General features: G+C 43.6%; 2 protein-coding genes across 2 annotated transcripts; one reads left to right on the top strand and one right to left on the bottom strand.

Moving 5' to 3' along the window:
• Window positions 1–968: 968 nt before the first annotated feature.
• crfa4 (cytokine receptor family, class I receptor 4) lies at window positions 969–6,178 on the bottom strand. Its single transcript, XM_076165842.1, has 7 exons — window positions 6,014–6,178; window positions 5,547–5,712; window positions 5,210–5,388; window positions 4,981–5,134; window positions 4,763–4,850; window positions 4,313–4,382; window positions 969–4,154 (listed from the first exon to the last, which is right to left on the bottom strand). Exons 1-7 carry the CDS (start codon window positions 6,176–6,178, stop codon window positions 3,507–3,509), a joined length of 1,470 nt encoding a protein of 489 aa, XP_076021957.1. The 3' UTR covers window positions 969–3,506.
• A 14,109-nt stretch (window positions 6,179–20,287) lies between these two features.
• Window positions 20,288–22,349, top strand: trim63a (tripartite motif containing 63a). Its single transcript, XM_076165903.1, has 2 exons — window positions 20,288–20,890; window positions 21,190–22,349. Exons 1-2 carry the CDS (start codon window positions 20,438–20,440, stop codon window positions 21,766–21,768), a joined length of 1,032 nt encoding a protein of 343 aa, XP_076022018.1. The 5' UTR covers window positions 20,288–20,437; the 3' UTR covers window positions 21,769–22,349.
• The last annotated feature ends 1,223 nt before the right edge of the window (window positions 22,350–23,572 follow it).

Raw genomic sequence — 23,572 nt, 5'->3', positions numbered from 1 at the left:
TGAGAGCTGCGGCCTGATGGAAACACACACTTATACTAACACACTGATCTGAAATGAGCTTTTAACACAATGTCACATTAACTAACTTAACACACACATACACACACACACACACAACACACAAAGTTCTTTCACCTTCCCCACAGACAGCGCTGATGAAGATGATGAGAACGGTGATGGTCTCCTGTCTTTCTGTAGCACTTCGCCCACGTCGGTATCAGCAGGACTGAGACCAGGACCTAAACTTAGAGAGACCCCTCAGCTACAGTGACACCCACCCTCACCCCCCCACCCACACAGGCCTTTCTGAACACCCTGACACCCGACACCGCCGTGATGTCACGGCTCCACACAGCTTAGACCTGATCCAGGCTGTTGACCGTCTGCAAAGATGTCCTCAAATTCATATGCAACTCTGCCCTCATTGTGTGTGTCAGATGGCCAAATGAGTCTGCGTGATGTTTGAATGTGTATATTCCACCTCCAATTTGTGTTTGTAGTTTATGTGTTGGAACGCGACAGTGAGCCAGAGCCTGATTTACATGCATGGCAGAGTCTGACAAACACCATTACTCAGCCCAAGATATGATCATGTCACTGCATGCAACAGTCTGACTAAGGCATTAATCAGGCTTAGCTCAGTCCGGCTAGTCTAGTTGTTTTTTCTTGTTCTGACTTTCTTTATCTTAACCTCTTTTTTCTCCTTTTCCTTTTCCATTGTTCTTTTTCTTCAACTCTTTTTCTTGCTTTTGTATTCTTTCGTTTATTTTCTTCACCTCTTTTTGAAGAAAAAAAAAGAAAGAATACAAAAGCAAAGAAAAATGAGAAAAAAGATTTGGATGTACAAATATGATCCAACACAACATCCAATTATACAGCATCTTTACCTGTGGTCTGTGTGTGTAAGAAACAACAGTCTACAATTCTACAATGGAACAGACTTTATTCATGATATTGAAAAAGTGCATCAAGCAGAAAACCAATAAACTTTTTTTCTGTACTTTATCTTTCGGTTGGCGGCTAAAAGGACAAAACATAAACACAAGAAACAGAGTTTCATGTCAGAGATTATTTATTATAGTTAATCTCAAACTCTTGGTTCATATCAAATTTAGCAATCTGCAACCCCTTTGTGAGGAAAAAAGAACCTAACGTGTGTCTGCAACAGAATGTTAACATGCTAACTGTTAGCTCAGCTGTTGTCTGCACGTGATGGTAATGTTAGCAAGCTAACTGAATAGATGTAGTATTAACATGCTTGTGTTTAGAATGTAAAGTTTAATCACTTCTCCTGCAAACAATGTAAATGTAATCATACTAACACTAATAGTTCTTTTGTTTGTAATGCCAAATCATTTGAAACATATTTCTGTTCAAATGTTGTGTTTCTGGTCTGTTTTGTCCACTGGGGAAACTTAACATTCTGTCCAAGTGCTATGACATCCTCACCGCAGCCATGAATGAGGAAGGAAATTACATTTTGGATAGTTATATTAACAACTTCATGGAAGTTGAATGAATTCTCCTTCTTATTCTGAACTGTTCACATTAGAAGTGATAAAAACCTGCACATATGTTTCTTTCCTTTTCACGTTTACTACTGAAAGTAAAAAGATTTTGAGATGCTTAAATAACAAAACAACCGATATAATTAAGGCAAAATGAATCTTTCCTGGTTTCTCTGGCGGTTCTTTCACAGTAAACGGTGAAAAGGAGATCAAACGTAATGGATTTGTCACGAACGACCTCATCAATCGTTTCGCCCAAAAAGGAAATATTTCCATACATTTGAGTGGCACGTGTTCATCCTTCGCTAAAGAGCTGAAGCCCTGCCCCTTCTCCTAGCTAACCTATCATCATGTTCAGGGTCACCATCATGACAAACAGTTGGATTACCCGAAACCCGAAAACCCGAAACGTGGGCGGGTCAGAGAAAGAGGTGGGGCTTAGGCTCTCTAAAAACAATAATTTGTGGGAATAGAAAAGGCACACACAGCTTCATCAATCTATAACAGCACAACGACTGACTGACAACTACAACGTCCACAAGAGACACAGTGACACCATGATGGAATGTCTGCTTATGTTCTTCAAAGAAAAGGCAAGGAAGAGGAGGAAAGGAACAACCTCGGCAAGTTAGCTTCCTCAATTTAGCTTTGCAGCCATCTGTGATTTTTTTTTGTTTATGGACACACGCTTGTCACATGGTACAGCAGAAACATACTGTGGCTGAGGTCGACACACAACAGTCAAATTACAGCGCTACCTGGAGATCACTGACAGAATAAACACATCCAAATATTTATGCTACATCACATTATCGCTGTTTTTCACCCAAATCATTCCACAAATACACATCAAATCATCGGTCATTAAATATTTTGACATGTATGACTGGAATGACTCCAGCTACGAGTGTAACAAACCTCCTGACGCAGCGCGGACGTGAGGAGAGGGAATGGGAGTTTAAATTCACAGTTTATCTTCCTGAGGGGTGCCTGGTTCTTTTTGGTTTATTTCGGAATCTCCTGAAAATGCGTTAAAAGGCGGGAAAAAATAAATTCTGAAAAAAATATTAATCTTAAAAATGTCACAGTGCTAGACTACAGCAGGTAGTATTATATTTGTATTTATATTGATATTTATATATACGTATGTGTGTCTTGGTCTATGTTGCTTCCACACACTGACGCAGACATTTTTGACAATTTTCTATTCATTTCTTGGAACAAACGCTGCCTTCATGTGGCAACAAAATTCAACAGAAGTCACACTCACACTCACACTCATGCCTTTGGACTGCTTCTTCTGGACGGAGAGTTTGTTTGTTGTTGCTGAAGTTAAAAGAGGAATGAAGAAGAGTATGTTTCCAACCAGTGGGACATTTTTGGCAAACACTGTATGTACTTTCACATTAACAGCTTTTCCAAAACCAGCAGGAGTGCCTTGCGCTCAATCTGCAGGAGTGGAGTGTCATTTCTCAGACACACACACACACACTGGAGCCTGTGGCTGTTCAAGCAAAAATGGCTCCGCAGGTCCAGGTCCTCTTCTTTTCTCAAGCTTTGCTGGAGAAAAAACAAGGACCAAACCTAGAAATCTGAATACTGAAGAGGGATAATAGATACTACTGTACACTGTTTTATATATATATCATTGTATAGTGTTTATAGAATGAAGTTTTCGTTCCATATTCTCATGGATTATTTCCTGCAGAGTCAAATGACATCTCAGGGATTCGATGACTTCCTACTTCAACCCTTATTGAACCATCACATTTCTGAGCACTTATTTTTGGCATTCTGTTTTTGTGATCTGTGCTCAATTTTCACTCGACAGATAAATATACTCTGAGTGGTCCTACTGTGTATGACCTCTAGGGGGCCGGTGGAGCAAAGCAAGACGACGTCTTCAGTTTCTCAGTTGGCGGAATGCGGAAAAATATTTCATACAGCAGCTTTCTCTGTCTTTGTATGTTGTGTTTGAATGGTCACGCGTGTGTGTGTTCAGCATTTGTTGTCCACAGGAAGTAGTGGTACAGCGTCCTCACTTCGCTCTTCTTCTTCTCTGCCCTCTTTCAGTACGACGTTCTTCTTGGACCCGCCAACTTCTTCTTCCATCTCCTCCCTTTTGCCAATCTCTGACGGCACCATCAGGTGAGACGGGGAATATGCTGGTGGCGGGGGCAAGCACGGCACCAGATGCACCTCGCCACTTTCATTCATTAGCTGGACGCAGGTGTAGAAATCCTGCGGGGGGCGGGCGGCAGACACGGATTCTGGTGGTTGGACGGGTAAGACGGGATGTCCCATCATACTGTAGTCTGTTCCGGGTAGAGAGACAATAATTGGCAGCGCAGACGCCAGAGGAGCGTCTTGACACGTGGCCGAGGCTTCCGTGGGAAACGCGCAGTAAGGTGGGAGGCTTTGCACGTATGACGCCACATCATGGGTCGAGTGAGCGTGATTGGTGGCTGCCGGTGGGGGGTTGCGCAGGACCATTGGGCGGTCTGTAGGGTCCATCGAGTCGTCCTTTGGCGGGTTGAGACACACATCGTCAGCACTGACCTGGTTCCAAACCTCCTCTGTGTACTTAGGAGGGCTGTAACTATGGAAACTGCTAAAGTGACGGTTAATGTCATCTATGTTTCCCTTCTGCGGAGAGAAAGGAGAGAGAGGAAGAAGAGAGGCAGGGATGAGGTTTAAGGTCAGGGCCAGAGGAATGGGAAGGAGAAACCAGGAAAAAGATGGAGGTGGCATCGTAAGGAGGGATGAAGTGTGTGTGTGTGTGTGTGTGTGTGTTTGTGTGTTACCTTGAGAAGCAGCAGGTCGATGCCAATTATCCGCGGCTTGGGAATGGGCGGCAGGAAGTAGTGTTTTACTCTGAGGGTGCAATGAAAACTAAATTCACTGGAAATGAAAATGCCACATTTAAGCTGTCAAATCTGTGCATGTCCACAGTATGCGTGATCCTCAAGTTGTCTGACATTCTTTGGGATTAATCACACCAGGCTGCTGATCAGTTGTTTTGAGCCCGTCGCTATGTGGGAACGCTGAATCCAAACCAAATGACCAAATGCATCGTACAGTGAGCGTAGTATGAGAGAGTGTGTGTGGGAGGAAAACAAGGCCACAAGGTTACAGATAACACATAACTTGCACATACTTGCACATACACATCATTCAGCGTAACAATGAATGTGTGTGTGTGTGTGTGTGTGTGTGTGTGTGTGTGTGTGAGTGTGTGTGCGTGCGTGTCTTACCTCTTGCTCTGCGACATGATCCGAAACACAATCGTGAGCAGAGTCACAACCCCAATGCCGGTCACCAGGATCAGGACCAGGAGTTTACCTGGATGGACCAATCACAGCACAGTTACTCTCTTAATGCAACAATCTGTGATCTGTGTTAGAGTTCCAGAAGATTCCATCAGGTTGCCAAAAACATTTGGTACAGTCCAGTCCCCCCCAACGTGACGTACCTGCAGTCGGCGTGGCAGGGACGCTCATGAGCAGCGTGGAGCTCCACTCGCTCCACAGGCCGTAGTTGTGCGATCGACAGCGGACGCGGATCACGTAGTCGCCGACGGGCAAACCGAGCAGCTCCACGTGAGACTCCCGCAGAGGTTGTTTCACCTGCACACAACAGCAATGACTGCTCCAGTGTTGACTTGGAACCGCTGGGGCTTCATCTTCTCACAGCGCCCCTACCTTCCAGTTGTCCGGCTCAGCGACTCGTCTGTACTGCAGCTCGTAGACCAGTGTGATCCAGCCGTACTGCAGGTCAGAGGGCACCGGGTACATCCAGGAAAGCAGAGTGTTGTGACCCATTTCGTGCCCGCCAGCATCCCTCAGCTCGTAGGTCAGATTCACAGGAGCTTCTGTCTGCACTATGGAACGTAAAAAAGACGCTGCCATAAATCATCTCATGGGAGGAAGCAGCTCCATTTGCGAATATGAGAACTGTCAACCCTCAACTATTTGATCAGAATTGTAACGCAAACTAACACTTCATGACGTCTGCTTCAGTCGTCTGCTTGTTTCTTACCGATGTCTGCCACGTCCAAGCAATGCTCCTGGGACATGTAGTTCCCGCGGGCGGTGACGGCGGTCACGTTCATACAGTAGATCTTCCATATGGAGGTATGGCTGCTGTCGAAGTGGCAGCTGTTGGGGCCGGCGGTCACGTAGTCTGGGCATACATGTTTGGGCCCCTTACTGCAAACAGAAAAATCAGATTTGAATCAGATCAGATCAGATGAGGAAGTTCTTAAGAAGTTCTATCGGTGCTTGGGGAGGTTCTAATGGTCACCGAGGAGATTGTCTGAGGAAGTTCTAGTGGTTCAAATGGGTGTTGCAGAGGTCATTGAGAGTTTCCTGTAGTCTGGTTGTAGATTCTGGGCTTATTTCAGCACATTGAAATGACTCTTGAGCAGGTTCAGGTGGACCCTTATAGCTGATAGAAGGTTCTAATTGAGGTTCTAGGGTCTTTCAGACAAACCTCAGAGTTCATACGTACTCTTTGGAATACGTCAGGATGTAGGTGACTTCCTCTCTGTCCGTCACATTGGCTAGTGGGTGCCACCAGCAGGTGAAGTCCTCCATGTTGGGTGAGCGGCAGAAGTAGATGTGAGGCCTTGTCGTCGTGGTGACCACATCTGTGAAATCAACAAATGTCATGTTAGTGGAAACCCTGTGACTCACCACTGTGACGCACACACACACGCACAAGCCTGGTGTTTTCCGAGGAAATGTCTGCATCAGTGTCATATGAATCAGATGCACATAAAGGAGGCCCTGAGGTGAACACATGAACTTTATTGTCCCATGAAGACGTCATCATGTCCTACATTCCACATTCCAAACCGAAACCATGGGACCTCATCCAATTGAGTACACTAGCTCAGTAATCATGAGTGCCTCAGAAATCAGGACCCACTGAGCGCAGAACCGTAATCCATTAGGGAATGTGCAGACGTGTAGTTTAAAGACGGTGGGAAAACAAAGACCTTCTATGTTGACTGTAAGAAGCTCAGTGATACACACTTGTTGGATTTTCTGATAAAAAAAATCCTTCTCAGAACACGGCAGTAAAGCCACAGGGCTGATTTATTACTGCGGCAAATCTGATTGGCTGAGGCCGGAGTGACTGTATCTCATTTATTACCTGCTGAGGAACTGACTCATCACTACGCTCTTATTTCCATTTCAGCTGATGACAACCTGGAGATACGAGCCTTTCATCAAAAGTATCCTGCGGAAGTAAGAAGTAAATATCTGCCCTTATCTTTCCATAAATCTTTAATCGGTTTGAAATGAAAGCGTCACAGGGTTTGTGTTTCCTGTGTGTGGTGCTGTGTGTGTGTGTGTGCTTATTTGTTGCTGACCAGTGACAGCGTTGCCATGGCTTTACAATTTCAATGCAATGAAATACTTTAATCTGTCACGTATTTAACTCAAGGGTTTAGCAAGCAGCAAACATTCCCATCTGCTTATCTTATTTGATCTTGACTCGACTCTGAATTGAATTTCCACTAAATGTATAATGACGGACATGAATGTATCCTCTATAAAATGACCTACACATCAATCATCAGCAAATTCTGGGATTCTTCTTGGGGAGTTGTAGAGGTTCCCCATAAGATGGCTGCCAAGTACATAAAGATTCCATGTTGGCCTGATTGATTGAACTATTGTCAACTCACAGAGCCTTTGCAATATTTAAGTTCAAATCACTGAGCTCAAATCAGACATTGCAATATTCCTTTCTTGCTCATTTCCGTGTGTCAGGCTCAGAATTTATCAATCAACCCACCCATGTTCCTTCTGATATCATACACCGTCTCTTTGTATTCGTCAACAGGAGCTTCTTTGTCCAGGTTGCTTACGACTTGAAGTCGCTCACAAACTTTTCTTGTTGCGCGTGATGGTTACCTGGCAACCATCACGAATGAGCCAATCACAGCTTTGCAGTAATCCTTTTCAGACGTTCTTCTCCCCCGTGGTTTCCTCTTTATCACAGGATGGGAGCTGCAGTACTGTAAGTGTGTGTCCAGCAGGGCGTTACACTGATAATTAGATTGCACACATTGGCGAGCGGCTCACAAACTAAGAGCAAAACGACTCAACAACCGCTGCTACCCTGAGACATCATCGTGTCCACGCAAAAACATCTATTCACACAAACAGAGACTTGTTTTAATCTCATTCGTTAGGTAATTGGCCACATCGTTTTCTTTACATACGGTTTCTTTTTGTAAGTGTAGAAACAAGTTTTCTCCCTTTTCCTTGTTGTTTTTAGTTGACATTGTTTGTGGTCTGCAGACGTATAAAAAAATGTGCATGCTGCCACCTACTGGGCTGGAATAAAAGTACTGCACAGACAGTCAAGTGAACAACAAATATCAAACAAACACGCCTTGAAAAATAGTATATGATTGAGATTATGATTTTAAACTAGAAAAGTGATGGATTCTGGAAATGATGGTCCTGGCACAACATGCACACTAAACACACTAAAACGTGAAAAGAACTTTTATTGGATAACTGTGGAAGATCCTATGCTGAGGGAAAACTTGACAATCTATTTATGAGCACCAATAAAGTCTGGTATCCTTGAAATTAAGACACTCTCCTCTAGATTGTTTTATCGTCTAACATCTCACTTCTCTAACTTGCATGTTGCCACCGCAGAGGACAGAGACAATAAGAGAAGACGGCAGGGCAGAATCATGTGCTGCTGCTCATCTGAACACTCGTCTCTCCCCTCCAGGCTGGAGCAGTAAACTGGGCGACTCTGATTAGTAACAGACGCCGCTTTGTAATGGAGGAGTCAGGAGAGAGAGAGAGAGAGAGAGAGAGAGAGAGAGAGAGAGAGAGAGAGAGAGAGGGCCCAAGCAGGTGATGGAGTAGTGATTACTACTTTTTTAAACCAAAGAAAATAGGTGAGGTAAAAAAGAGCTTCTCAGCTGTGTTAGTCATGTAAACAATAAAGCAAAAGCAGATGAAAGCGTCACACATCAAAATATGGAAGGTGGACTGGTAGCTGGAGAGATGCCAGTACATCTCCTGGGCACTGCCGAGGTGCCCTTGAGCAAGGCTCCAGAAAGGAATGGCCTGCATTTGTATTTCTGTCAGAGCCCAACTGATACTATAAGACCTGATAACCTCCCGTCAACTGACCCCTGACCTTTATTACAGTCAGGCAGCTGTTTTCCTTACTGGCTTTCAACCAAAAATAGACACATGTTCCACAGCAACAATCATCAATCCTCTAATGAGAGAAAAAGTGTTCACATACACACAGGCAGAGAGAGACAGAGAGAGACAGAGAGAGAACGAGAGACATGTGGCTATGTAATAATAATGTGACACGTCCATTCACTTTACTAAATTGGATGACGACAAACAGACACGCACACTGAGGATCTAAAGCCATGAGCTGATTCACTGTGACCTTTACTGTGAAAAGGTTCACGGTCTGTCCATGCGGAACAAACGCTGCAAAGTCTGAACAAAGGCTTCATCAAAAAAGGATGAGAACAAAACAAACCCATATCACACACACTCACACTCACACACAGGGACTGACCGTGACTGTGTGTGGCGTCCCGAGCGAAGGCGGCGCTGCAGCCGACGACAGGGAGTAGAACGTGAAGCAGCCACAGCATCCTGCCGCTCTCTGTCACCCTAGCAACAACACACAAACAACATAAACGTGAACCACAACAACAACAACAGTGCCTCATGACTTCCCAGCCTGTTAGGAAATAAACGCTGGAAGTTTTTTTAAGACCGCATTTCATTTAATTTTGTCTTTGTTTCATTTGATTGTTTCACATTTTAGTTGTATAATTTATTCAATATTTGTGTTGTATTTATTTATTAGGTATTTCATATTATTTGAGCTTATATTATTGCTTTGTTTCAGTTTAATTAAATTAACTGTATTTTATTGGAACTACATTCCCACAGAACTACATTTTATTTTCATTTAGTTTTAATTGGTGCTCTTTTTCATGATGTATATGTCTACGCATCTTGTGAGTTGTGAGGAAAGACACATTACTCCGCATATAACACAGCATAACCAAATGAAACCGTTGATCTGTACGTAACAAGTCTCCACATGTCCCTCTGTGATTATTTACCGTGAATAATTCTGCTCATCAGGCTGAAACATCTCCAGGCTGTAAGGTTCCACTGGAAGCTCATTACACTAATTAGCTTAGTCCAGATCAGTCAGAGACCACTGAACATGTGGATCCATAAGTCCAGATGAGCAGCATATCATTAACAATCTGAATCATTTCTAAACACTTATTATTATCGTTATAATGCATATACAACTTTAATACAGTATCTTGCTCCTCAGGAGAGTCAGAAGCAGGACTGAGGAGAGGAGAGAAACTGATTGACACTTGATTGAACTCTTTCAAGCGTCTGGCTTTGATTGTTGACGACAGGTGACATAATCAAGATTTATAAAAGGTCTTATTTTCAATTTTCTGGCTCTATTTTGAAACCTTTGTAAAGCTTTCAACCTGCAAAGCAAACATTAATTCATCTCTACTCTTTTGTGCAGCAGCATCACTGTGCGTTTTGGAGGTATTTGGCATTCACTTACCAGGCTGCAGTCCTCTGAAGGCTGTTTGGTTAGATACTCACTTGTTCATTGTTGCCTTCAAAAGTTATTTGCTTTGATATATCACACTTATCTTTCACTAATATCTACAGAATTGTTTGTGACCAGCCTGTGTTCATGCTACGTTTTGCTTTCAGGTCCCCTCTCTTTTTTCTGATTGGTCAGATGCACCAGGCCTGTGGTTGTGTGTGTAGCTGGGTACATTAACATGTTACACATTGACTTTAATGTGCTACAGAAGTAAAGCACCAGCCAAAAAACAAAGCTTAGAAGTCAGGACTCTGGGGTTTATCTCACTGGATGCATCTGCAGGTCCAGTGTACTATACAGACTGAATGACGCCTTTAAGCTTAGGGATTTTAAGTGAAGTAAATGTGTGTGGAAACATGCACCAGATGATCTTTGATGTGGAACTAATAAGATTACAGTGTGAAAATAATATGAAGCATGTTAATTTACTAATACAGCTGCTGACAGCTGTTAAGATGGTAAACAACAAGCAAAGACGCACGGATGGAAAGTCCAAGTCCAAGTACAAGAAGAGGAGTGGAAGTCACAAAGTCACATGGCAGCTTAGAGGTTTACAAATCTGCGTGAAGAAGGACTACACACACGCACACACGCACACACGCACACAGAGCAGCATCCTGCATTAACCCAACAATCTCACCCAGAATAATGCTTTTGGTTTGATCAGTGGGGATTAAAACAGGACCTGATGAGGGTTTATCCTAAAGCTGCTGCTCAGTTTGGCCACAAAGGAGGCACAAAAAGACACATAAAGACAGAAAAAAGGCGCAAAAATGTACAAAAAATGCACAGGCTAACATTAGAAGCCACCTTTGATATAGACTGTCTTTTAAATACGGTAAATATTAAAACATGTAATCTGAATAGTTGAGTTAGGCTAAATAAAAATAATAAATTACAAAAGAAACATCTAAATGAAGCAATTTGAAACCATGCAGACTACAATAATTTGCACAAACCACATAAAACACTGCAATCCTTATTTCTACAGTCACACTTATTTCCCCCATTCTACAGCGTTTGTCCTTTGAAACCAATCGCACAAATGGATTTCACGCTGACATCAAAAAAACATCAGGTGACAGGACACACAGAAGGTCGGCGCTTGCTTCCGTCAGTTATCGTATTGAAGTTTGGCGACAAACTCTGGTCTGGCCGAGATTCCGTCAAACGGTCATGCGGATAATTCAGACAACGAGGGAAGAAAGAGCGTTTGTGAAGACTGCCCCCAAGACTTACCCCCCCCCCCCCTCCTCCCTGCGCATCATAATCATATCACTACATCCCTCATTCAATCAGTCCGAGGGAAAGCCCGCAAACAAGCATTTACACGTGACTGGTCGGACCTCTGAGTGACCCGTCCAGTCACGTCGTCTACCGTGACCCATTCATGTTCAAGTGTAAACTACAGGGGCCATACAATCCTCCACAAGCATGACCGTTACGTCACAACTCTTCCCTCAAACTGACAAACAACATCATCCACTACATAAACCATTTACCCGTAGAGACAATTTAATTTAGCAAAGGTCACTATTTTGGAACTGATCTTAATGAAACCAGCAGTCCACTACATCTGAGAACTTCAATCTGATTTCATGACACGACTCGGTACAGCATAGAGCAGAATCAGTCCCATCAAATCACATCAAGTCATCGGTCCTGGTCACAGAGAGCCCGGTGGTCTCTGACAGAGCTCCAGAGGAGGCCTCATATTTATTTGATATCTATTTATATTTAGTAAAAGACTCTCAGGAAATGAGAAACGAGATTCAGTCCTCTGGTGAGACCGAGATTGAAGTGTGAGGCAACATAGGTGGCTCCAGGGTCTACAGTAGCTCTGACCAAGTTTTTTGTTGATGCAATACAGAAGCAAATGAACACGATAAGTAACATCTGTCCTGGCCTTCACCCAGACATCATGTTCAAATTTCCTCCACCAAAGAACCGATAAGCCACTAAGCTGAGCTGAACACTGGAGGCTGAGGGGAAACCACTTGCTTTCCCCGCTCCATCAAAACCCACACATTCCAGCACCGCTCGGTCTGTCTGACTCCCACCAGAGTAAAGTTCTGACGTTTTCCCTCGAATGCACCACTTTTCATGCATTGGGTGCTTGGGTGTCAGAGAAATGAGCAAATGTGAAGAGAAATGCCATCACAAGCCACATCAATGCTGCACACATTCTTAAAGGTTCATCAGATGTATTAATGCATCCCCCCCCACCCCTGCCAGACTGACTCTCTCAAGGCCCCGGCCAATCACAACATCTGCTTTACCTGTTGTCCTGACGACAGCTCCCACCCACATAACAAGTAATCAGATCCAATCTGCTCCCTGCCGACTGAGCCGAGCCGATTCCTTTTGAAAAGGTTTGTGAAGGTTCAGGAGCTGACAGCTAAATCCATACAGCAGCATAATGAAGCTGGAATACTTGGGTGTGACTCATAGTGCTGCCCACAGAGTTGACTTCAATCAAAGACGTCATACACTCGCTGCAGGAGTGTATGACACCCCCCCCCCCCACACAAACACACACACACACAGACGTATGCACATTAAATCCTGCGCAAATGAAGTTGTGTAGTGATACCAACACTTTGACTCTGACACTTAACACCTCCACAAGTTCCAGGGAAACAAGTTGATTGATAAGTAGTGAGCCGCTCCAACTCAGAATCACAGAGTCACAATCAGTGTTAGCAGCCACCAAGTATATAATCAATGCATGTTGGCGTCGTCTTAAAGGCACAGCCTTGGGTACCTCAGGAAGTTAGAATCAATTACCTCAGATAAGAAAAAAGAACCCTCAGGAATTATATGAATTATTAATTGACGCATTCTTCCTTCAAGTCCTTGTCATATGTTGCTATGTTTCCGCCCACCTTGGTTTATCTCAAGGGGTATTTCCCTTTATCAAGGGCAAATAAATACAGCAGGCTCAGAACTTATCAACCTGACATTATCTGTTTGATTCTTGAAACCATTGTACAATCATAAATAGATTATATAAGATTTAGACGACACATGAACGTATCGACCCTGAGCGATCTTGCTAAGTAAGACATCCTTTGGCCTGCAGGTGGCACTGCAGCGGCATGATGGACTTCAATGTGGGGCAGAGAAGCAGCTGAGCACCGAGGGAGTCGATGATTAAACAGCCGTGTAAAATTAGAGTTAAGGCGTATTTCAAGAGTGAAGCTGTTATTGACTCATCAGCAGCTCCGTCCCCACAGGCGGCTTTTAACCTTCAACAACTACTAAAGCGTCCAATTATGTCGGTGCACTACAGGACACACAGCACGGGGGGGGCGACACACGTTTCTGTCACAGCCATACCAGACTGTCAAAATCGATTACTGAACTTAACAACTTCATTTATCCCCGTAAAATGACAGTTGCTGTTGCCAATTCTGTGGCGACTGGGCCTAGTGCCATGTATAAACATACATATAGTAAATTTTTCCCGAAATGTTTTTCACCAAATTTAAATTTGCCTCAAACTTGCAGCAAATGATCATAGTGCCATATAGATGATGCCAGTGCAGCCTGGATGCTGTGGCTGAAATTAGTTAGTTTTCACAAAACGATGACCGCGGGGTAAACATTTTCAGAATTTTTTGAATTTTCTCAGATTTTTCCCCAAATTTACACCAATTGATGCAATGGTAGCCTGGGTGTTGTGTCTGAAATTTTAGCCCTCTAGCTCGTTGCTTGTCCAAGATATGAGCTTTTCAAGTTTTCTCAATTTTTTCCAAAACGATGACCTCAGGGTCAACTTTTTCCGAATTTTGTCAATATTCCCCAATTTGCCTCATGTTGGATTCATGTTAATGTGTATCTAAAAATATTTAAATTTGTGGGGAAAAAAAATTAATAATATATATATATAATATGAAAAAAATTTATAAAATGAAAATCAACCACATATAACCACAAATTTCACGGAACCCTTGTTGAAGACTTCTGTTCTATGGACTTAAAATCAGTGAGTGTGGTGGCTTTGTGTTAAGAGTAGCAGCCGGAAAGTCAAACTAGATTATGCTAGCAGCTGGCTAAGTCGCGTGGCTTCGGCCCAAAATGACAACTAGGATACAGATACTCTGGAACAAGCAAACGGCAAGAAGCTAACTGAGAACTAACATGGAGAGAAGAACAAGGAGGAGCGGACAGGAGAACAGGTGGAAACATCTGGAAACGCAATGCTCCATATGAAGCTGTGAGCGTAGTTAGATAATATATATCTTCACCGTGTGTTGGAAAGTGTTTTACTGTGACCTTTGACCCTGAATCATCTGTACTTTTAACATGAAGCAGCTAAGAGAATGGTACACAGACACACATGCATGTGTTTCCTTTGTATTTCTACTGAAGATAACAGAAGAAGAAGATTTCTGTTGGACTTTGCTGCAACTGTCAGGACCAGATTGAGGAGCTGTAAATCTTATCTGACACACAATACGCGTGTATGTACGTGTCCACCCGTCACCATGCAACACACACACACAGACAGACACATGCGCAGGATAACACTGATATGAACTGACAGGGGCATTCGATCCACTGGGAGTCACATGCAACGCTGCTCTTAAACCCCATGAAGCAGAAACACACACACACACACACACACACACACACACACACACACACACACACACACACAAAGCAGCAAGAGGCTTTATTTATGCTTGGCGTCAGCACTGCAGAATTACATAATGGTATCTGCTCCATGATACCAAACAACAACGTGTCATTTTGTTTGACGCCTCATCACACAGTTATAAAATTATAAAATGAAGTTCAGTCCACCTTGAGCTTTAGCACTAATTAGCTACTTTCTCCATTAGGAAGCGAAGTGAAGTACATTACATTTCAATGAATTTAGGACTGATTACAAGTTTACACTGAGAAAAGAGTGCTGTTCCTCTGTGCTAGCCTTGCAACTATCCAGCTACATATACAATGGCAGCAGAATCAGGGATGCTGTTTTATTCAGACATTTACATTTGTATGTCTCTTTGTTTCATTGTATTGCTGTACAGTTTGTCACCTTGGTAGCTGTTTTATTCTCTGGCTAGCTAAGAGTGCAGGCTAGCTGCTGGCAACAGCATAGTGAAACATAAGTGAACACAGCAAACACAGTATTAAGAGATTGATCAACCAGAACTGCACCTTACAGAGAGCCATTTAATAACATAAGACTAGTGACCATTAGGTTGTGGATTTAGAGCTCAGTTTAAAATGATTAATAAGATGTTCTGTGTGTGTGAATCTACACAGTCTGGCGCTGTGACTCAGCAACGGCAGATTATCATTCCTTATGTATTCAGATTTTCACAGTGCAGGAGAGGGATGATAATGTGGAGCAAAACTGGAAGAAAAACACTTCCAATGATGTCAAACATCTTTTCAAGCAAAGCAGCTGAGAGCTAGTTTGAATGGAAAGCAGAGGCACTATGTGTGTGTGTGTGTGTGCGTGTGCGTGTGCGTGTGCGTGTGTCATGACATTTCCCAGGGAACAGGATGCTGAAGGCTTGTTTTCGACTGCTCAGATAAGTAACATGTGATGTTTAGGTCACAGGAGGCATGATTAAGCATATGGCAAAAATGTATACGGCTCATCTAATTAATTTTCCACTACTGGGTTACGGACACACACACACACACACACACACACACACACACACACACACCACAGGGATGTTTCCTGCTGCTTCTCCTCAACAGAAGTCGGACTTATGAGTCGACACAGTTATAAAACAAATCCGTGGCTCTGGTTTCCAAAAATGCCCAAAGTTAATGTGTAGATTTTTTCCTCTTGCTAAAATAATCTCTTTGGAAAACCAATATAATCAGAATTCCGCACCCTGCTGTGTTTCCTGAGACCCGTTATTATGATCCAAGAGAAAACTAGACACCAAGCTGCTAGAAATACAGATACAGACGGAAAGGCGGAGAGACATCATTGGCGGGAAGGAGAGAAGGAAGGAAAACTGGAGGAGAGGAAATGACAAAGGAAAGATTCAAGGAAGGAAAATGAAAGACGACAGAGAGGAAGGAGTAAGGAAGTACAGAAGGAAAGAAGGAGAAACATTAGGACAGAGAGAAGGAAGTAAGGATAGCGAGAAAAGGAGGAGAAACACTGTGAAGGAAGGAAGGAAAGAAGGAAGGAAAGAAGGAAGGAAGGAAGGAAGGAAGGAAGGAAGGAAGGACAGAGAGAAAGAAGGAGGGACACATAAAGAAAGAAGCAAAGGAGACAAAGTACACATTGAGTACTTTGTGGGTGCGACATGACGTGAGCGTGAACTCCTTATCACCATGGACACATGGCGCTGTACAGGAAGTGATCACATATCTGAACACTGTTTATCTTAAGGAGTCAAACATTTACTTCACATATTGAACTTCCTGGAATCGCTCCTCATTAACGGCTCAAACGGCCAATCAGGTGTTAGAAGTGATTTAAATTCAGTTTTCGGTTCCAATCAGATTTGAGTGTACATCTGGAATGCTTTTGGAAGGATCTGTAGGTGGCGTTACATGTTACATGGAACCAGCTGCTCTGACTTGTTACGGCTCCACACCTGTTCTGATCCTCGCTCTGCTCTGCTTCCTGTTGGCGTCTACGTTTGCGTGTCCACTCGTCTTCAGATTGTCTCTTTTATCTCCGGCCTGCTCTGTGGATTATCTGCCCGTCTGTCTTTCTTTGGACATACATGTGTCTCTGCTGCTTCATTTGTTTCAGCCCTTACTTCTGAGCTTGTACTTTACTCTTTATTGCCTTGTTGTCCTCGTGCCCTGGCTCAGTGTTTGTTGGCTCTATAGTATTTTATCAAAGACTGGACTTTATCTTCTTCTATTCTGTGTTTTACCCAGCATACATCCATGTTTATCTCACAGTGCATGAAAATGTGAATCCCAAACAAGTAATTAAATGTAAGTAGCAACTCCAGCTGTCAGATAAAAACAGTATAGAGAATGTAAATAAGAGCCTAAAGGTGAACTCATGAACTCTAGACTGGCTACTTTACCTCACAGTTTTATAGAACAGCCCTTAAGATTTGGATTTTGTGCATTAAAAATACAAATGTGTATACGAGCATAACTGTGCTGTACATTTGTAAATGCGGATTTTCATAGAAATATGATTTACTGTAACTCATCTCTAATAATAAATCATTATTTACAGTCAACTGTCCTCCTCTAGTACTGCAGCTGTCCTCACTCTGATAATGGATCTTTGACAAAAATGTTTTGCATGTAAAAAGATAACTCAGACTGGTAAGAAGTTAAGATGTCATATCGATCCTGTCTGTAATTAAGACAAATGTAATTAGTTTCAGATTAAAATGAGGATTTAGCACTCTTTCCATTAATTACTACAATTAAAGATTAATGAGATATGAACTTTTAATGTATCGGGACAGCGAAGCACGTGAGCTCCGCCGCTAGATTGAACATGAATCCGTCTTACCGGAGGATAAACCGCTTGTTGTCCGCCTGCTGCTGCTCTCCACCCGGCTGCACACACACACTCCCGCCGCGCTCTGGTGTTCCTAAACCCGAACCATGCACCCAGGATCCGGACCCGGAGCGGACCGTGCGGGGTTGGCTGGCCCGGTCCCGGTGCTGCCGTGATTCCGCCGCTCTGCTCGGAGGAGGAGAGCGGAGCGATGAGCGGAGTGGTGCGTTCACTGCCGTCTGTTCGTCTCTGAGTCCGCGCTAAGCAGCTTTAGCGCCACCTGAGCTGCGCCGATGACGCAGCTGCTGCCAGTTTCCGTTCACATTTGACTCCAAACATCTCCCGAGACACTGCAGACATGTCAGCGCAGAGGTCATGTGTGGGGTTGATGTAGGAGCTGTGACCCAAAGAGGCGGAGAGAAAGGACTGATGTGTGTGTGTATGTAGAAATAATAATAATAATAATATTCGGCGGCGTCGCTTTCTTTCACACGAACTTTAACGATGATCTGTGTTGATTGACTCTTATGTCAATATTAAGTTTTGTGTCTGCAATTCAGTCTCGTGTTTCACATCTACATATCAACATATTTGCACATTCTCACATGTTTTAGTTCATATTAGACTCCTTTAGTTGTGCGTGTACAGATTAGAATTCATTGCAAATGAAGAAATACGAAAACCTTTTGTTTTGTGACTTTTGTAGAGAATCACTACAGTGTACAATCAAAACCAGCGCCTCCATTCTGTGATGAACGAAGGAAAGTTGTTGGAAAGGCCCAAATAAAAATATCGCAGCAGTCAAATTAATGTTGGAGTAAAACAAACAAATAAAAACTCCCAAAAGTAACAAACTGTGTGATTGATGTGCCCTGGAATGAAAAATATAAAGAATATATCGACTTATAAAAATTGTTTTCTAGTTTTATATATGAACCCATTTCCCCGTTATGTTGTTTTTGTTGTAATTTGTCCGGTTAATTTGGAAACGTATGATTGATGTATTGTCAAGTCACAATAATGCCGAGCTACATCTAGGCTTTTACTTTGAAATCGTTTGCTCGAGGCTATTACTCAGGGTTATGTTGTTATGTGGCAGGCTCACGATTTTTCAGTCAACACCTGTATTGCTGTGACAGTGTGGTTAATATAATTTATTTTAAACTCGCAGAGAAGGCAGTTAATGTTATAAAGGTGCGACATCTAGTGGTCAAAAGTGAGAAGTACCATCATGCGTTCAATAATAAAAAATGTTCTTCTGCACGTGTGAGTGTATTTGGGAGCACTGACAGGTTTCAGTTTGGTGGGCGGGGCAACACATTTACGAGTGTTCCTTTAATTTCTCAAATTAAAACGTGTGTGTACCTGTGCGTGTATGTATGTGTGTGTGCGTATGTGTGTGTGCGAGTGTACGTCTGTGTGTGTGTCGCTCAGGGTCAAAGGTTGTCACAGTTATGTAAGTGAAGTCTCCAGAGTGTGAAAGTGATTTCTGGACCAGCTGAAATTCCAAGGATGTCTTCTGACAAAGCAGCAAGGTACAGCCTGTACTTGAATAGATATTACATCATCACTTCCTCTGATAGGAATAGGAATTCATATCTAATAGGTCAGGTGTTAAAATATATTTAACAATGAAAGCCACATGATGGTGATGTTTGCTGTTCTTCCATGGCCCATTACCTGGCTTTCTAATGAAAAGAACAAGAATATTTCCATCCTCACTGCCATGGGGAGCTATTGTGTGAGTCAGATACACACACAAACACACAAACACACATGCAGCTGATGTTTTGACCCTCAGTTCCATGAATCGCAGCAGCTCTCACTGTTGCACAAGCTGAGGTCTTACAAACAGGAGCACATGACTTTGAGTGTTTACAGCACACGGGTGGACAACACGCTGTGGTTGTGTAACACACACACACACACACACACACACACACACACACACACACACACACACACACACACACACAGGAATACGTAGAGTAGGTATGCATGGGCAAACATACACACTCTCCAGCAGAAAACCCCGAGAAGCTGTTGGTTTGTTGGTTCAATTAACTATTGAGTCAAATTCAAATAACAGAATACAAAAACAAATAATAGAAACCTTTGAGTAACAGACGTCACACAGCTCAAACCACACACACACACGCCTCTGTTGTCAAAATCCCCTCTAACTGGCCAAAAGATGGTGCTACTGGATCCAAGTTCTCTGTAAAAACAAATTGGTCCAAACTTTCAATCACAATTAGGGTTAAATAGAGGTTGAACTTGAAAATCTCTAATTGATCAAGTTAATACAAATTAAGTTGTATTAGGAAGTTTGAGAGAATAAAACAGATCTCTGCAAGAATCAAGAACAATATGACAGATAGAAGTGACAGACTTGTACTGATTTTTTCAGATTATCATTTTCATAATTTTAAAAAGAAAGTAAGGAAGTAAAGGCTCAAATATGTAAACACACACTCCACATCATGCAACATGTTGTTCCTCTGGTGTCATCACGGGGGCTGAGGTGGGGGTCTGTTTGTGTCTGAAAAGGCAGGGAGGTGACAGGGGCGGAGCTTCGGCCTAAGTATGGCATGTGCCGATGCAGGGCGGGAGGGGCGGGGGGGCATCTATTTTCTCCGAATCCAGTCTGACAAACAAGCCAAGTGTGCCTCAGTTGGTCGGGCAGGGATCAGGTTTCTCACCCTTGGGGGTATAAATGCTGGGGGCTTTCTCACGGCCGGGCAGACCTAAATAAGAGAGAAAGCTCGATACAAAACCACATCAGAAGAACTGGACCCGAAAAATGGATATCCAGACAGGCCAGGTGGTGCATCCTGTCAGCGCTATGGAGAGCCTGGAGAAGCAGCTGAGTTGTCCCATCTGCTTGGAGATGTTCACCAAACCCGTGGTCATTCTGCCCTGCCAGCACAACCTGTGCCGCGGCTGCGCCAATGACCTCTATGAGTCCAAGAACCCCTACCACTACACGGGAGGGACCTTCCGCTGCCCAACGTGCCGCTTTGAGGTGATGCTGGACCGCCATGGCGTCTACGGGCTGCAGAGGAACCTGCTGGTGGAGAACATCATTGACATCTACAAGCAGCAGCAGGAGAAGCAGGAGGGTGGCGGTGGCGACTCCCTGGACCCCCCGCTGAAGGACAAAGACACCAATGAGCCCAAATGCAAAGACCACGAGGACGAACGTATCAACATCTACTGTGTGACCTGCCAGGTGCCCACCTGCTCCATGTGCAAGGTAACATATCTTCATATTATACATCATCATAAGATATTTGTTTTCTCTCCACATTCTGAGCCGCCAGACGATCAAATACAGGGAAATTTGACTGAATGTAACTAAAACCAGTAAAATCAGTTTAAACATAAACAAAAGCTGAATTTATTATCATATATTATTCATGTTTTAGTTTGTTTTTTAGGAAGACAATTACAATTAGCCTCACATGCTAACTGTGACTCGTGTCTGTTTGGATTCTGTTGAGCAAAGAGCATCATCCTGTGTTATATAAATGAATGTTTTCTTTACATCTTCAGGTCTTTGGGCAGCACAAGGACTGTGAGGTCTCCCCACTGGAGGCCATCTACCAGAGCCAAAAGTCAGAGCTGCGTAACGCCGTGGAGATGCTGGCGACAGGGAACAGCTGCATCCAGGCTGTCATGGCGCAGATGGAGGACACGTGCAAGGTCATCAAGGAAAACGGAGACCTCCAGAAACGCCGGCTGGGCGAGAGCTTCGACCTCCTTTACGCCATCCTCGAGGAACGCAAGGGCCACCTGCTGGAGCAGATCAGCCGCCAGGAGGAGGAGAAGGTGGCGGCGTTGCGTTTGATGTCTGAACGATACAAGGAGCAGCTGCTGGCCAGCAACCAGCTGAAGGAGAAGGTGTCGCAGAGCATGGAGAAGACCGGCATGGCCGAGTTCCTCATCAGCGCCAAGGAGCTCATCGACCAGGCCAAGGAGACGGCCCGGGGACCCCAGCTGCAGAGGCCCGAGCCGGGCTTCGAAAGCATGGACCACCTGATGGTGGACACCGAGGATGTCGAAGCTCTGCTGGCTCAGATCGACTTTGGACAGGATGGGAACGAGGAAGAGGGGGGTGTGGGGAGAGAGTAAACGTAGGGAGGAACAGGAATAAGATAACGACTTTTGATGAACAGAGGAGAAATGAGAAAGATGACGCTGCAAACAAATCTCAATCTTCAGTTGTTTCTGTCGTATCAGTTTGAGATAATCTCAAGGGAAAACGGCAAAAACGAGCTGAGGAGATAGAGATTCTATTGCAGGAGAGGAAGATGCTGCTTTTTGAGAAAGTGTAACTTCAGGTATTGGAGGAGGAGAAAAGGAGCCGTGCAATTTAATGGAAAGCTTTTTTTACACGTACAAAACAAATGATTTTGTATTTTGAGTTTTCTTTTTATACTTTTGTATTTTTTCCTAGACGTTTCTACTGCACTGTGTCATTCTGATGGAGCCCAAATCACATTGGCGTTTACACTTGAATGGTTTTTCTTCACGCACGTCATTCAAGTCTAGACTCCACAAAAAAAGGAAAAGGAAAAAATAGAAATCGATACATTTATTGTGTTTGTGTCTTTGTCTCTTTGTACAACTGAAAACTTGAAATGCAAATTGTGCACTGCTGTTTCATCTGTACTGTCTTTCATTAGTGTGAATAAAGTTTAACTTTACTTTGATTGTTATTCCTGCCTCCTCTTCATTTTCTTAATCATTTCTAAGGGAGTTTCCCAAATGAAAAACTCATTCAAAGCTCTTTATTTAGCGTAGTGAATGTTTTCCTATATTTACATAGGTCAGTAAATGCCTCCTGGCCTTACTTAGTCTTGTGTCTGGTGAAAATAGCGTCTATTTTTACCGAGGTGAATGGGTGAGCTGGGTGAGAGGACTGGAATAGCTGTGTTGAAGAGCAGGGGCGGTGGTGAGATAGGGTGGTGGTGGCGGTGGTGGTGGTCAGGTTTCGAAGGTTGACCCAGCAGCAAAGCGTCCCAGCTGCCTTGAAGTATTCCTGGGAAAAAGGGTCAGAGGGGCCCGTCGCCATTATCAGGCCTCTTCACGAATGTAGAGGTGCCAAGGGCGACGCAAACACCACCACCAAAACAGACAAACAGGACAAACCCGCTGACCGCCGGCCTGTTTCCATCTCCGCATCAAGTCACACTCACAAAGAGTCCGATAAGCTCAGACTGGAGCAGGACTAGACCAGAACAGACCAAGTCTACATCTGTTGGGACCTGATTGGCTCTGACGCCGTCCTCAGATGAAAGCTGTTGTCAAAACGTTGTCTGTAACACAATGTATGTCATTCTTATTTTTTTGATAAAGGGCGTCATTAACACTCTCACGCAGCTACTTGTGAAAAATAGCTGTACTACTGTCAAGCTACTGAAAAACATAGTGAAGTTGGTAGCTTTGTTATTTGTAGCTATCTAATCCCCAATAATGGAACAAGTGATTGGTCTTTGTGTGCATATGGGGACCATGTGGGTCATGAGGACCCCAGGATCTCTTATGAGCCAAGGCCACGCCCATTTCCTCCACCGCTCCTCCAACAAATGTCATCCAAACTTCAAATTATGACACAATAACAATTAAAAACCAAGTGCCATCGGAGATATCCTGCTAAATCTTATGTCCTCTGGCCCACAGGTGGCGCTACAGAGGCTCCATCTCAGGACAGAAGTTTTTTTTTCAGTGTGTTAAATCGCTTCACTGAAGATCTTTGAAAACAAACTTCATCGAGTCAAAGAAAAGAGAGAAAATATCTTTGATTAAAACGTGGAATGAGGAAAGCAAATGCCGACGTTGTCCTTTGTGGGAACGACCTTGTTGCCCTCGACAACAGCAGCTGATTGCACTCAGAGACCACGAGGGGGATTTAGGGACGGCGATAAACCTACAG

This window comes from Genypterus blacodes, unplaced genomic scaffold (assembly GCF_046128005.1).
Source record: "Genypterus blacodes isolate CSIRO-AG114 ecotype Tasmania unplaced genomic scaffold, CSIRO-AGI_Gbla_v1 ptg000152l_1, whole genome shotgun sequence".
Classification (NCBI taxonomy): Eukaryota; Metazoa; Chordata; class Actinopteri; order Ophidiiformes; family Ophidiidae; genus Genypterus; species Genypterus blacodes.
The sequence above is the reverse complement of the archived record's forward strand: the minus strand, read 5'-3'. Positions and strand labels throughout refer to the sequence as shown.